The 16,580-nt window shown below is 36.9% G+C and overlaps 2 protein-coding genes across 2 annotated transcripts; both read right to left on the bottom strand.

The window, feature by feature from the left end:
- Positions 1-295: 295 nt before the first annotated feature.
- LOC128739653 (uncharacterized) lies at positions 296-8,653 on the bottom strand. Its single transcript, XM_053835149.1, has 3 exons — positions 8,363-8,653; positions 1,299-1,350; positions 296-486 (listed from the first exon to the last, which is right to left on the bottom strand). Exons 1-3 carry the CDS (start codon positions 8,651-8,653, stop codon positions 296-298), a joined length of 534 nt encoding a protein of 177 aa, XP_053691124.1.
- Positions 8,654-8,855: 202 nt separating this feature from the next.
- On the bottom strand, positions 8,856-11,949 carry LOC128744073 (tubulin alpha-1C chain-like). Its single transcript, XM_053840838.1, has 3 exons — positions 11,938-11,949; positions 8,998-10,216; positions 8,856-8,935 (listed from the first exon to the last, which is right to left on the bottom strand). Exons 1-3 carry the CDS (start codon positions 11,947-11,949, stop codon positions 8,856-8,858), a joined length of 1,311 nt encoding a protein of 436 aa, XP_053696813.1.
- Positions 11,950-16,580: the final 4,631 nt, after the last annotated feature.

Below are 16,580 nucleotides of genomic sequence, written 5' to 3'. Positions count from 1 at the left end.
CGGATGGCTACTCGGGAAGTATGTCCTCGAATATCTCTGACAGCCTTGTTACACACGGTTTTCCTTCGTTTCCATCGACATTTATTGGTCACATCTAAGTTATACTCCTGATGTCTATATAAATTTCTACGCTCCCGAGATATGCTGCCCGGCGATCGTTTGGTCGCCGCCTGAGCTTTCTTATCTGCCAAGACTGTTACCTTCTCATTCGTTGCTGTCAATAAATTCTGTGCCCCGATTGCGAAATCCCCGCGTTGCTCTTCGGTTTTCGGTGCGGTGCCGGTTCCTTCCCTTCTTACGCGCAGAATCCAATCGACGCAACCGGACCACAAAGTGCGCCCTCGGGGAAAATCGAATTAATCCAACCGGTCAAATCGAACTCCTCGCGAGCGTTCGGCAGCGGCGGATAGCTGGTACCGTAAACCTGTTCGTACAGGTAGAGTCCGTACCGGTGCTCGTAGGTTCCTGGATTGGGTGCTAGATAGTCTGCGGATTATTATTATTAGTGGATTTTAACGGAGATTGGAATCACATTGTTTCAATGTTGCAGTGAAATGGGCAGTAGAAAGTAATGCACTAGAACTAGAATGGTGATGTATATAGCCAAGTTTGTGAACTTGAATTTGTGTTTTAAACATTATACAAATTGATGAGGTGCTCACTTTATATTCATTTTAAGATCGATGTTGAAAAAAAGGTCCTTCACTATCGAAATATTATGTATTTGAGAATAAAATATTGCATCTAGTACTTCAAATTTAAGTATAACTACTTTATTCTGCTATTCTTTCTTTATATCTAATCAGAAAAATAACATCTTGTCACTGCTGGAATACAGCTTACAATATACTTGAAAAGTTTTAAGTGTGATAAAAGTGAAAAATCTAAGACAATTTATCATTTCAAAAAGTTGTCTTATATCGGAATTGACTAGTATCGAATCATGATTCTATTCTATCTTCTATAATTAAAAACATCAGTTCTGTTCGCTTGAGGTAAAATAAGTAGAGCATGCAATACCATTTACGACGAACTTTAAATCATTAAGCGCACTCTAAACGTGATTTTTACGACCCTGACGAACCAAAAAAAAATCTTTTGGCAAAAAATGGTGCCATTTTTCCCATAAAACTTGGAAAAAGTAAATAGGCAATCAACTAGGATCCCAGACAAACATATTAATCTGTTCAGAAGTCAAGTTACTGCCTGAATTGTGGGTAACTTGGAAGCTTGACTAGAGCTTTCTATCCGGTGAATTCGTGATAATAAATTATACATATGCAGGAAAAATAATTTACCCATAACTGTATCGCCGTCCATGTACGTCATTCCTTGTACCAATGCTGATTCCTGTAAAAGAAATTAATAGGTAAAATTATTCAAATACAATATATATTGAATAACGCAATATCACGAGCAAATATAACAAAGCTGTTGGAGTCATGATAAAAATAAAGAGAATAAAGAAATTTTGAACCACGCTAACAAAAGCTCTTTCCACTACTCAACCATAGGTGGAGACAGTAGTAAAAGCTTCTTAGATTAAGACCCTCACGAACAGGTATATGACTTAAGTATACGGCTGTTCGTGGTGGGTGTTCCGCAAAAGCTTCGCTGTATACAAAAAGTTTATGTATTTAAGCTTTCCTCGTAAGCTTGATCATGGTGTAATGTTCCACAACTGTATAACGAATATAAGTACGGATATAAGCGGGAGAAATGTTTGTGTTTGGATTAGAGTGCCACCAAATTAATCTTCATCCCAGAACAAAAAATAGCTTACGAATCTCCTCCGTCGCGTAATTTTCTACGCATATGCAATTTGTCAGTAATGTTTGATGAATTTAGAAATTTCGTCACTTTCATAGTAATTGTTTGTTTGTCGTTTATCAGCAATATTTTCCAGGTTTTTGACAAGCTGAATTTTCAGCTATAAATTCAATATTAAATATTTTTGCTGTAATGATCAGTAACTTGATACGTAGAAGGTTTGCAGAAACTTCAGCTCACATAATCATTTGCTAATCGCTTAAGGGCTAAATAGAATGCTGCGTCTACGCGCCCGTCAGCATTATTCTGACAGTTTCCCCATTGGTTTACTGTACTATATACTGACAAAGTTCATTTAAATTATTAAAGTATTGGTTTTTCTGACGTAGGACTACGTCTTACGACAAGGATTGGGTATCTTTTCAACAAATCAAAAATGCGAGCGTCACGAAAAAATGAATAATTTTGAACGCTTATCGGTTTCCAGATCGATTTTAAATATTTTTACGCCAATCGTTCGGAAAATCTTCTACGCACCCACACCAATAATGAAACCCATTGATTTCAATGTACCGTAAAACGGGGTAACATTGATCATGGGGGTAACATTGATCAAATGGACCATTCGCATAAATATGTGAAATAAACATCTTCTGCCAACTTTCCTGAACTGATCAATATTACCCCCAATGATCAATGATACCCCGTTTTACGGTACGAACTATTGAAAAATTGAAAATAATGGAGCATTGTCCTACTGGAAATCCTCGTGATTGGTAGGAAAAGGCGTTTTGAATCGATGCCTGCTGTTCGATACTTTCTGAGTATCGATGGCATTTGGACAGAATCGTAAACCAGCAGCTCGTCCCAAACTTACATAACATATCGCAAAAAACTGTCAAAATAGGCACTAAGCCAGAGCAAATTTAATTATCTGCGCTTCTCCACAGAACCAAGAAAACATAACCCAACAAACACCGAAGCTGAATTAAAATGCTACTGATTTGGTTACAGCTGGTTTAACTCTGAATACAGGTTAAATACTGGATAAATTTAAGCAAAGGTCTCTGTATTCTATAAGTGTTTAAGCAGCCAATGAACGCACTGTAAATCAGCTGCTGCACATAATAGTGTCACAAGCAGATTAGGCGCATCTTCAAGCTCTCCACAACCCGTCAATATTCTCAATAATTGTGCTATACTAGCTGAATAAACGATTTATCATCTTAATAAAAAGCCCTCCCAACAAACATTTATGCGCTAACTAATCATTTTAGCAGTCATTATTATTCAACCATAGCTGAATATGCATCGAAGAAAATTTATGTAAACAATTCTACAATACGTATTCAGTCGAAATTGGATAACTTATACAACCTATTTCGTTTGAGGCAGAAAAACACTTGTTAAGCAATTATATTGCCCTTTATATAACCTCTGTGCGCCTTGTTTCCTGCTTTGCGCAAATTGGTTATTTAAAATCGTGCAAAAGCCTAAGCTCCATTGCAGCTTCAAAGCAGCTATTAGCAAGCCCGAAGCTTGATATAAGCACCAAATTTAGATGTTTAAGAACTGAAAAAAGGTTTTTATTTCTAAAATTAAACTAAGTTCAGCCACAGGTTGAATAAATTCAGCTATAAAAGTGTTTAATCAGCCTGAAATTGTTACACTGGTATCTGCTTTCAAAGCTGCAACGGAGCTTAATAGAAGCTTTTGCGTGTTTTTAAATAACAAACGAAAACGAGAAATAGTTTGAACGCTCTTTCAATCGTTTAATCGACGTCTCATCAACCTTTATGGAGCCAAAAAATAATCTATTTTTAAATTAAAAAAAAAATCAGAGGGTTTGCGTACAAGACACGACCGCATATATAGGTGACGCAGGACTACATAAGCCTCTTTGTAGTGATAGTAGCATGTATTCATGTTTGTAATCATTCGATTCTTCATGTATACATGCGTTGTATGTAACATTTATCAAAGTAGTAACATTGCATACGTTCAATTCTCAAAAGATTATGTATTTGAAAACAATTTAACAAAATCAAGAACACAAACTATTGCTTTCCTGCTACCGTACTGAAATTAAAGATTTTTTTATTACCCATGGTTCCCCACGTTGAAGGGATTTTACCAATTCAATCCTATTTTATTAACAGCACATCTTTTCACTACACTTCTAATGAAACGGCAAGCATGCGTATTCATACAAAGTCGAACCGAACACTACAGTTGTAGCACATTTTTCCAACACAGATATCAAATTCGCCGAGCTTTAATCGTCTCGCAATAAAGAATTTGCGATCTGTTGGGGTAACGAGCTTCTGTCATTTTTTCTGGCACACTTCCCTAACACAGACATCAAATTGGACTAGGTTTAATCGCGTTCGTAAGAAATCTGTTGGCACGAGGGGGCTTTGTCACTCTTTCTGGTGTACTTCCCAAGCAAGGACATTAAAATGGTCTAGGTTTAATCGCGGTGTTAAGAAATCTTGTTGAAATGACGAGACTTTGTCACTTGTTTTGGCTTACTTCCCAAGCACAGATATCAAATTGGTATAGGTTTAGACATCGTAAAGAATCTTCCAACCAATCACGAAGCGAGAATTCTGGTAAAACGTAGGTTCATTATTTTCAATTTTTCAATAGTTCAACATCAAGAATCCATACTTTTCTTCATTTGGGTCAATTCTTAGAAGATTTTCTGATCGATTGGTGTAAGAATATTGAAAATCGATCGGAAAACCGCTGAGCTATTAGCGCTCAAAACCTTTCATTTTTCGTGACGCTCGCATTTTTCGATTTTTTGGAATGACACCCTATGTCAAAACTTGCCGTAAGACGTAGTCCTACGTCAATAAAGCGTCATATTTATTTTGCTATGGCGTCATATGCCGTATTTTAAATTTCGAATAACTTGAATTCGTATATGCGAGCTAATTAAAAATGCATGTCGTCATCTTTCGGGAATTGAACCGCCATCTTCTAAAATTAAAAACTTTCCAAGCTTTCAAAATATAAATTCTACTATTTATATTTATTCGTGACAGATACGTATTTCGCCTACGACTTGCAGGCTTCAACAGTGTCTGTTTTCGAAAAATCTTGCACACTGCATCACCTTAAACCAACTCGTAAACAGCAAGAGCAATTGCTGTTTACAAGTTGGTTTAAGGCGATCCAAGCTGCTTAAAGTAAGCACTCAAATAATGTTTGACCAAGCGATGTTTAAGCTACTTTAAGTTATTTCAAACCAGCTTTCCTCCAAAGCTGATAAATAAGCTTAATAGCGGATTTTTCCGCGAAACAATCCGTTTCTAAATAGCCATACACATCAAACCGTTTTACGGTTGCTTAAAGGTGTTAAAGTGGCTTTATAAACCAGTAGAGGTTTTCATTTGGCTCACAGCTTTCAAACTACCTTAAAGTTGCTCAAGGGTGTTAAAGTGGCTTTACAAACTAATACCAAGCTTTCATTTGATTCACAGCACACATACTGTCAGATCATGGAATTTCGCAATTCGACTGGCAGCAAAAATATATATCAGTTATCGACATTATCGACTGCTTCAAGTGTAAAGATATTTTCACTGTCTGTTCTGCAGATACAGATGGGGCGGATCATACGGTGAGTGCTTATGGATCAGAAGATGGCGGTTCAATTCAAAGATGATGACATGCATTAGCTTGCATATACGAATTCAACTTATTCGAAATTTAAAATATGGCATACGACGCCATAGCAAAATCAATATGACGCTTTCTATTTTTTTATTAATTTAAAAATTGATTATTTTTTGGCTGCATAAAGGTTGATAAGACGTTGATTAAGCGACTGAAAAAGCATTGCAAAACTATTTCTCGTTCTAAAAATAGAATTGACTGCATTACCCAAATTGGTTATTTAAAAACATGCAAAAGCCTCTATTAAGCTCCATTGCAACTTAATTTCAGACTGATCAAACGTTTTTTAGCTGAATTAGTTCAACCTGTGGCTGAACTATGGTTTAGTTTTAGAAATAAAAGCCTTTTTTCAGCTCTTAAACATCTAAGTCAACCTTCGGCCTTGCTAATAGCTGCTTTGAAGCTGTACTGTAGCTTAATAGAGGCTTTTGCGTGTTTTTAAATAACCAATTTGCGCAAAGCTGGAAACAAGGCGCACAGAGGCGATATAACTGCTTAACAAGTGTTTTTCTGGTTCAAATGAGGTTGTATAAGTTCTCCAATTTCGGCTGAATAAGTATTGGAGAATTGTTTACATAAATTTTCTTCAAAGCATATTCAGCTATGGCTGAATAATTATGGCTGCAAAAATATTTAATCAGCACATAAATGTTTGTTGGGAAGTGATTTGGTAGCATCGCTAGGCGTAAACGGCAACTCTCAGCCTCTCTGCTACAGGTGGACAGGAAATGCAAAACGCATGGAAAGTAGATCTCAGCGCATTTCTCTAGAAGTTATCGGAATGAGGACGAGAAACTATACAAGCTTGTTGATACCAAAACAATGGAAAATCTCTGTCTTCCCAGCCAAAGCTTTCACGCGCAAGAAGCAGCTAGACTATCACCCCTATTCTGTATTTCGAACGAATCTTTATTTCGTTCGACTTGTTTCGAACGAGATGTTTTGCCAATTTGATTTTACTGGCGGAAATTTCGTTCGAAATACCAATTCGTTCGACCATCTGCGAAATATACCTATTCAAATCTATCAGAAGATCAGAACGTTAATCCTCGGATACTGATCGGCGTCGACAACTTACGTCTAGCGCTACCGTTACAAGTTAAAGAAGGTAATGGAACCGGTCAAGTAGCAGTGGAAACTAGGCCAGGCTGGCGTGTTTACGGACCACGGAAAAACGACAGACGTGAATCTTTCAAGTTTCACGTGTATAAATGGATCTGTAATGAGAGCCGACATGCATCGAAGAGCCACCAAATAAACCAGCGGTAGACCGAAGCATTCAACAGTGCTGACACTAAATGGAATTGCATACTAGCGGGAGCACCTCATTTAGGTAGGCGATGGGAACAGCTAATACAGTCAGCAAAGGCAGCTATGGGGGAAGCATACTGCGAAGAGAAATGTATCAAGTGGTTTCAGACACTACTGGTCGGGGATGCTGAAAGATTTGTAAAATCGTCTCTGACGTACTTGCCGTTCTAATCCAAATCGACGAAATACGACTGCTGACGCAGGGAGACTTAGGAATATTAACCAAACCAAGTAACTAGATCGACAGGAAGCGAGGAAAAAACGTCAGTATATTCTATAGAGCCGTAATCTTGTCCCGTGTAGTACGAAAAACGTGCCTAAGAAAAGGATACAATAGTAAGCTTAATTTAACATAATCGCATTCAATGTAAATTAAAATGAAACTGTGTCATACCAATGGATTTGAAGCCTTTTCCAATACAAATTGCTATCAATATCAGTTGCCTTTTTTCTGCGGCTGTGGTGACAACTAGAACCAACTTTGATACGAATTATATTCAATTTTATGACTCACTTCAACTCGTACCCACAAATTACATTGGCACGCTGCACTGTGTTACTAACTATTACCATTTCTTAAATGTAGCTACCCGGTAAAAAATGAAAATAAAAACAACTTCGTCACTCTGGATAGTCGTCAATAGAAACACCATCCAACTGAATCTCAAAGTTCAACCGAAAATAATGAAAAGTGGCGAAAACCGCACTTTGTGCTGATTCAACGTGATGATGATGATTCGCGTATTGAATCAGTAATGCGATGTAATTTGATAATAACAGGTAAACGGTAAGCAATAAATCGCGAGATTTAAGATACGTTTGGAGTTCCATTTACCAAATATAATTCGACTACCAACTACAGTCTGACGACATACGGTAATTGCAGCAAATGTGATAATCTTTTAAATTTTTTGAAATTAAAAAATATTTAAATTAGAAAAAATGGGGTGATGACAATCATTAGACGGAATGACGCAGTCACGTGCAAGTGCAGAATACTTTTTAGTAAACCATTTCATGCGAACTTTCAATAAATTGTGGACTTCAGCAGAAAATGTAAATTCTCTAAACAATACGGCTTAAAAGTTATCTCACTCATAAAAAAACGTTGAAATGGGTGAAAATAGTAGAAAAAAATAAATGATAAAACAAGGTTATATGCATTATAATCGGGCATAACTTTAATAAATATTATCAGGTATCAGGTATCAGTACTTGTGGCTTGAGCAGCACGTTCTCCTCATTGAAAGGGAGCTTTATGCCTCTATAACTTTAATAAATATTAAGTAGGTAAATATCGTTTTAACAATTTAAGAGATGTCTCGTCCTACAGTTACACGATAATACTCTTCGCTGAGCAAATGCGTGAAACTTTGTATCAGACTGTCAGATGAGTGATCCGCGCAATGGTGTAATTGGATATGCACTCGACAGGCAATCAAAAGTTTAGGGTTCCAGTTTTCTCACAGTTTTTGTCTTTTTTTTTGACCTTCACAAATTCATTTACCTCTTTCTAACGTATTCAAAAGATTCGGTGAATAACTTCCACCCCACGAGGAAAAGATTGAATTGGAAAAAATATTTAAAACCTACTCACCGGTACATTAACTACCAACCACTGCAAAAACACTCGGTCCTCCTCATGAGCGCCATCCATATCCAGAAAAATCAGCGTATACATCTTCAACGGATCCGCAGAGTCGTAATATATCACCGGAGGAATGTCGAAAGCTTCCGTTGCCCCAATAATCTGGCCGCAGTTCTCTTGGGAAAGAACCCAGCCCGTTTGCTCTGTCACGGCCATAAGTGGATTGAAAGCACAACCGTCCAACATGTCACCGGAAATGGTTGTAGTACAAAACCCATGAAGGACGGGCAATGTTGACATGACCACAACAGTAAAATATTGCCACATTGCGTCCAAATATCGTCAAATTGTCTTGCAATGAATGAAGCAACATACTGAACACTGCTGGTTCAACTCTATTGGATTTATAAGTTCTCATATAAATACTTGCGTGTGCCAAATTAGTATGATCAATAGCGTAACGATTTTCATAATTTTCTCGTTGAGTGATTTCAGCTATTCCCTATCGTTCGACCTCTATGTAGTCGGCTATTAGGGCTGCAATATTTTCTTTAGCATCGCATAGATCACTCTCTTCCAAACCTAGAAATGAAAAGATAGATTTAATTTGCTGCAAAATTTGGCAACATGTGATTTCTGTCTACCTTCATCGAAAAAGTGATGAAAGAAAGCCTTCCTCTCGTACATCAGCTCGAACTTTCCGGAAATTCGTTCCCAAGCAGACCGCACGGCCGTACTGTTGGAGAGCATACAAACTGCCCGATCCACCCGGGCTAAATCTCCTCCGGGGACTGCAATCGGCGGTTGGTAATTTATCCCGATTTTGAATCCCGTTGGACACCAATCAACGAAGTTAATCGCTCGTTTTGCTTTCAATTCCTGAATCGCACGGTTGATATCCACCGGCGACACTTCACCCCGATAGAGCATACAGCACGACATGTACTTGCCGGTTCGAGGGTCACATTTCACCAGCTGACTGGCCGGCTCGAAACATTCCGTCGTGATTTGCAATGTGGTTAACTGTTCGTGATTGGCGTTTCGGAATGGAATCAGTGGAGCATATGTAACCAATGGGTAATGGATTCTGGGGTATGGAACCAAATTGGTTTGAAATTCTAGCAGATCTACGTTGATGGCTCCCGAAAAGCGCAGAGAGGATGTGATGCATGAAACAATCTGAGCAATCAAACGATTCAAATTCGTGTATGTGGGTTCCGAGACATTCAAGCTTCTATCGCAGACGTCGTAGATTGCCTCATTGTCCAAAAGAAAGGAGCAATCGCTGTAATCCATCCCCACGTGTGTTGAAAGTACAGCGTTGTACGGTTCAACAATAACTGGAGAAATCCTCGGGGATGGAAATATATTGAATTCAATTTTTGACGTTTTTCCGTAATCATCCAACAACTTTTCAAGTATCAGTGTACCAAACCCAGATCCAGTTCCTCCACCGAGGCTGTGAAATACCATAAATCCCTGTACAGTGGAACATCCCTCGGCAACTTTCCGTACCCGATCCATCACCGTATCGATCATCATTCGGCCCAGCGTAAAGTGACCGCGAGCAAAGTTGCTGGAAGCATCCTCCTTTCCCGTTATCAACGTGCTCGGATGAAACAGATGCCGATAGGCACCGATCCTTATCTCGTCGATGACCGACGGTTCCAGATCGACCATCACTACCCTCGGCACACAGCGGCCCTTTTTGTCACAGCTAAAGAACGCACTGCAATCGTCGTACATTGTGCAATCGCAAAACCGACCGTCCGGATAAATACCGTGCTCCAAGCAGTACAGCTCCCAGCACGCGCTTGCAATCTGTACGCCCGCTTGGCCGACATGCAGTTGAATAATTTCACGCTGAAAAACATGAGCAAACATTATTTTGACGGTCACGCAACCGAAACTTACTAGGTAACTTTTTCTCTGAGCCGCAGAGAAAACCCTGACGATTTGGCGACAATCAAAAGTATTATCTTTATGCCGGACTCAAGGAAAACATGATGTAGCTATTTTCCCTATATTTAACTGACTAAAAGTGATTCAGTTTTACCTGTTTCCATTTGAATATATCATGTATTTCGTACGAACATTTCATGTATTCTTTTTAGTTAAGGAGGTAGATTTGTAGGAGTTGAGGTATCGACAACCTGGACCTTACATTTCTTTAAAACTTCTATAAAACTTCTTTTAGACTTCTTTTAAATAACTTTTAGAGTTCTTTTAGACTTATTTTAGAATTTTTCAAACTTCTTTTAAAGTTATTTTAGTTTTAAAAACTTCTATGAAACTTTTTTAGAGATTTCTTTATATTTTCTTTAAATTTCTTTAAGTCATCCTTCAGACTTATTCTAAACTTCTTTAAGACTTACTTTATATTTCATGTGAACTTCTTTGAGATTTATTTTGGACTTTGCTTAGATTTCTGTCAGATTTCTTTTGGACTTATTTTAGAATATTTTAGCCTTGTTTTGGACCTATTTTAGATTTTTTAGATTCTTTTAGCCTTCCATTCGAATCCTACCAGACTTCTTAATAACTACTTTTAGAGCTCTTTCAGACTGCTTTTACACTTCATTTATCACTCTTTTTGTCTTCTTTTAGATTCCATCCAGATGGTTATTGGTAGAGTTTATTCAGGCCTCTTTTAAGATACTTTCATACTTCTTTTAGGCATCTTTCAGACTTCTTTTAGACCTCTTACAGGCGTCTTCTCAACTTATTTTAGACTTCATTTAAAACTCTTTAAGTCTTTCTATAGATTCATACCAGACTTCTTGAAGACTATTTTTCAACCCCTGTCTGACTTCTTTTAAACTTAATTTAGCACTCTGTTTGCCTTCTTTTAGATTCCTTTCAAATTTCTTATGGTTATTTTAAAAGATCTTTTAGGTCTCTTTGAGAATTCTTTTAGACTCACTTTAAAGTTTAGTTTTTGGGAAGAGATTAGATAAACTGAAAAATCTTCTTATGAGAAAAATCTTGACTGAGCGAGAGTTGAACTCACAGCTCTCAATCTCTAATTGAGCGTGTTAGTTTAACCAATTACATCACTAAACCGACTGATATTCCAGTCTAATTTTGTTGCGCTCATCGAGCTTTGTCATTCCCCGCATATTTACCCAACAAGAGTAGGTATTATTTGTTTGACTAGTTTTGCTCTTGCCATATTGGATAATAGCTCGGTTTGCTATTCGGTTAGCGTATATTTTAAACCTCTTTTGGACTTCTTTTGAACTTAATTTAGAACTCTTTAAACCTTCCAGCCAAACTCCTTTAAAGCTAAGCCCATGGGAAAACTGTCAGAATAACGCTGACAGACGCGTTGACGCACCATTCTATTTGGCCCTTTTTTGCAAAAATTTGTGATTCCAGCTCTGCCAAGTTCTAGGCACGCTAGTGCCAATAAGGACGATACATACATTCCAACAGAACATTGGAGTGTCACTTGGCACCAAATGCCGATAGGTATACGTGTCAATACAACATGAATACATATTCGTATGAATACAACGTGACAGTGCTTATGCTGACAGTCGTACACCACGCTAGATCAATCAATACGACATTAAGATACTCACACTTTTCGCCATTCTTTTTGGATTTTTACACTGTGTGATTTAACAATTACCACAATTTATTCCACAGTGAATTTGGACGCAATTTTACGAAACTGAGCAAGAACTCCGGCCGAATGTTTATTTGCCTACTTGCTACCACACACAGTGATTTTGATTGATTATGTCTACTCGAAGATAAATCAAGGCTGACTACGATTCGAGCTAATGGCAGAAGGGCTGCCTAATTACCTACAGCAAACATTAATTTTTCGACAACAAGAAATCCCAATTGTGTGCTGTTCCAAATTGCCGCAGATTTTAGGCGATCAACATACCTTACTATTAGATCCCAAATATTTGACAATTAATGGATTCTATTAATCTGATTGGTGCTTCTAATTGATGAAATAAAGCGTTTGCAAGTGCGTCGAATGGAACACGCGACTAGGAGAAGGCATGATGTTTCATGTCTAGCTCGGTGCAAAATTGTGATAGAACAGTAAATCAATTAGACAAGTCAACAAGTTTTGTTTGAAATAGTAAAACGGAAGATAAATTGCACTCCGTCCCTAAGAGAGTTGAAAAAAGTCCAAACAATAAGTATTGCTCGTTCATCGATTGGCTCTTTTGACGTCACTCGCACCGAGTGAGTGTCAGGTACACACAGCGAATTCGGATGATTTGCAGATTCCAGCCAGATGACCGCGTTGTGCACCGTGGATTATTCTTGACCGCTGGAGCTACGGCTGGAAGTACCTGGGTAGGTATCACTCGATAAACATTGCTTGTAACCAACAACTCCATAATCGGTATGCGTCAGCGCTGGTAGCAATCAACGAAGAAGAGAGTGTGCACACAAAAAAAAGATAATCTTTTGTAAACTTTGAAATATAAATTGATGAGTGTTGTAAAAGTTTTTGTCAGATCTGTGTGAATCACTATCTGCGTGATTGAGTAGCATTGGCATAACAACCCATATTAAGGCATAAGATTCAAGACTAAAACAACTGAAACATACGTTAAGTGACAAAAGATTGTGAAGGTTTTAATGGTTGTATTGAATTTGTAAATTTCACGCCAATTCTATTTGCTATGGAACACCTTAGAGGCGCTTGACCCGTTTCCGCCTGTTTTTTAGAATTTTTATTGCTGTAGGCCTATGCCGTAGAATTACAAGTTTGAAATCCAAATATGAGACCACCACTTGCCGTTGCCAATGATGTACCTTATCCAGTACTGACCTCAGTATTGGCAATTGCCCGTTCTGAGAAATAATAAGTGTTAAATTTGACACTCTGTAAAGTCATAATTATTCATGAATGGACACAACGCCGCATCTCAAATGAAATGCCAATTAAATTTGGCCTACAGGTTGTTCTCCAGAACTCTGTATCTGACAGATGGCCTGGTACATGATAGTTCTACGTTAGAGTCGTTTCTGCACAACGCGTTTTTATGTATCAATTATGCCATGTGCAATCGATTGAATCTTAGATATTTCTTCCAGTTTTTCTAAAACACTTTTAATTGTTTACCATACAACCGAACAGGTTCTTCCATATAACCGAATATAAATCACAGATATAGAATCTAAACAAACACATGTAGAGGGATTGGTTTTCTACTTTAAAAATACTTCAGAAACTCTAATGCATGGGAAATAAAATATATTTCTAGCAGATATTGATAAAGAAACAGAAATAAACATCCAAGTTAAGTTTTCAAGTCATATTTCACTCTTCATAAGATACTTGGATAAAGTAATAATCACACAAAGTTGTCACTGATGCAAAATGTTTCGTTTGTATACCTTTGAATCTGCCTTATACCTGTGTTTACCGATAGCAAACGCTGACTTGTAATTAAATATTTTCAGCAGATATATTTTTTAACCTTTATAATGACTAATAGAATAGCCATCATCTGTTAAAAATGGGAATATGATGTATCTCTTAGATACGGTGTGTAAATTGTTTTCGTCAACTGCAGCGAGAGAAAGACAGAAAGTCATCGGAAATATCCGCTTGCTAAATCAAATAAGCATGCTAATTGCAAACCAAACCAAACTGCGTTGTAACAATCTACAAAAAGTATCTATCGATATACTGCGCGACTCAGTATAGGTGCTAGCACGTGCCCACAGATTCTAAACACGAAAAAAATCAAACCTACGAATTCAGTATAGGTATTAAAAATAATGTTATTCTTATATTTTTGAACTATTTATTTAATACCGACCTAGGGCAAGAAATTTTATGCAGAAGAGATATTCCTATTCCGGGTTTTATGTCATCAATCTGCAAGTTTCTGAATTATGTCGGATCAAAATCATCATTATTACAATTTTAATTACCTACCACAGGTTAAACTGTGAGTTCTTACATTTATACTTAATACTAAACACACAACAAATAACTGGACGAATTATATAACCTTATGAAAAATAAATTTGAAATTGCATCCGTTTTTCACCATTACATATAATTTTCTTGCAAAACATAAGAAGGTTTACATAAATAAACACAATTCTGATTAAAGATCAATGTTGTATTTTCAATCATTTACGTAATATTTTAATTGATACCAAATTTTTACCATCAAATAATTTTAACATTTTAACCTGTAAATCAATAGTAGTATCAGAGAGGATTTTTCTAAACGAAATTTAAACATCACTTCACACCATTTGGAAACAAATAGCAACTCTTGTTAAAGTGATCTCACACACGGTGGACGTGATAAGAATAGCGTACCTAAAACTCGTCATAACGTCATAACTGAACTGGTAACAGTTGTTATTAAAATAGTGATTGCATCAAATGAATGTACTGTACAGCAGGATAAAGTAAAAGATTTGCGGAAAATACATTCTTGCTGTGAAAGAACACTGAATAAGAAAAATAAGCAGATCGTTACAAAAGTCTAATTTAGATCAACAACAATTAAATTTTGTAATTTTTTTTGGTAATAACAACGAAATATCAAAATCTGCGCACGCTGAATAAAATCATTTAAAAACTACAAGGTATACAGCCCTAAGGGTTGTACGAATGGGTGACGTTGGACTATATCAGCCCAGCTAGCATTTTCATATGTATAAAAAGGTAAAAATCAGCATTACGTACAGATATACATGCCAAATAAATCGTATTTCATGCGCAAAATCGGCATATCCATACTATTTTGGAGACGATATACGTGATTACGAATAATTTTGAGTGTTACGACTATATAAGTATTTATATACGATAATATCCGATTAAGCGCGAGTCGCTCCGTACTACTCTACGATTTTGTGCTGAAAATCTTATGTATGTCAGTCATTATCATTATAAACGACAGAAAATCAACTTGATCCCTCTCTATCCAGCTTTAGTTACGATTTCGAGTTTGTTAGGAGATATTTATGATAGTTTTCGTACATTAATATACGAGTTGGTGCTAGCTGGGAGATCATCAGATCAAAGACTAATGTAAACTGCATTTCCGGCATATGTATGTTTATAAGAATCTGTGAGTGCCATTGTTTAAGTGAATGTTTAAAAGAGAAGAGCGAAATATTCAGATTCAATTCTTCATTTAATGCAATGGTGGCTTTGAAAATACGTGGACGGAGGTTCATAAGTACAATGCCTGCAACCTTTGAGCCATAGAAATTTCTTTTGAAAATCACTTGTGTGCATCATAAAGGTTGAAATGGTAATGAATTATCCTCCTACCACAGGTGTGAGGGGTCTCAAAGCACCATAAAATAAATAAATTCATGCCTCCAAAAAAAACCCACACGCCAAGTTTTGATTAGTTCTAGATTTATGAGGAAATTTGTATTTCATTTGTATGGGAGCCCCCTTCTTAGAAGAAGAAGGGGTCTCAGTACAACATAAAAAACATCTTACCTCCAAAAACCCCAAAATGAGAAAATATGAATATTATTTGTATCGAGCCCCTCCTTCTTTCATCATAGAAAAAATTCTTGCCTTCTGAAACCCCTACATTCCAAATTTGGTTCCATTTGCTTGATTAGTTCTCGAGTTTTGAGGAAATTCGTGTTTCATTTGTATAGGAGCCCCCACCCCCTCTTAAACCTCCCTTAAAATTGTTCTCTTACCACCCTAAAAGATTGCTGGTTATTTTATCTATCCAACGACATATAAATTGTTCAGTTTCGTTCAGTAGTTAGGTAGTTATTAGCATTTAAAATCTTTCATTCAAACGTTACACTTCTATTTTCGATTTCACAAAGTACTACCCAGTCCCAGAATAGTAAACGAAGACGTAGTCCTACGTCAAAAGAAAACTTACTTATCTAAAGGCGGTAAACATAATTTACTTTGGTGATGTTTTTCACTATGTTGTTTTAAAGCAACATTACGCATTTAAGGGTTTGAAGAATACATTTTCTGTCGTTTATTTTTGCGTTATTGTTATACTCCAAAAAAAAACAAAGTAAAATGACGTGGCTCTGTAGTTGACGACTTGATTTCACTTGGTAGCACTGCCACTAAGAAAAATAATATTTTTCGGACTTCTCGAGTAGTTTTCTTTGAAAATAAGAACATAGCATTTTTCCTAACCTAACATTTCCGGAGATATAAGTAAAAGAAAATAGGAGAACCTAATTAAAATGGGTCTTTTTCCATTAATCAAGGGGAGGTCTAACCGAC

This window comes from Sabethes cyaneus, chromosome 3 (assembly GCF_943734655.1).
Source record: "Sabethes cyaneus chromosome 3, idSabCyanKW18_F2, whole genome shotgun sequence".
NCBI lineage: Eukaryota > Metazoa > Arthropoda > Insecta > Diptera > Culicidae > Sabethes > Sabethes cyaneus.
Note: the sequence above shows the minus strand (reverse complement) of the source record. Positions and strands in the feature narration are given on the sequence as shown.

What these genes read in the sequence shown, in the direction of transcription:
- LOC128739653 (XM_053835149.1), bottom strand. Translation starts at nt 8,653, where the DNA reads ATGTCAACATTGCCCGTCCTTCATGGGTTTTGTACTACAACCATTTCC. An exon ending in GGTTGGTAGTTAATGTACCG is followed by an intron (nt 1,351 to 8,362) that starts GTGAGTAGGTTT and finishes TTTCTTTTACAG; the next exon opens with GAATCAGCATTGGTACAAGG. An exon ending in GGACGGCGATACAGTTATGG is followed by an intron (nt 487 to 1,298) that starts GTAAATTATTTT and finishes AATAATCCGCAG; the next exon opens with ACTATCTAGCACCCAATCCA.
- LOC128744073 (XM_053840838.1), bottom strand. An exon ending in TCATCACTTTTTCGATGAAG is followed by an intron (nt 8,936 to 8,997) that starts GTAGACAGAAAT and finishes TTTCATTTCTAG; the next exon opens with GTTTGGAAGAGAGTGATCTA.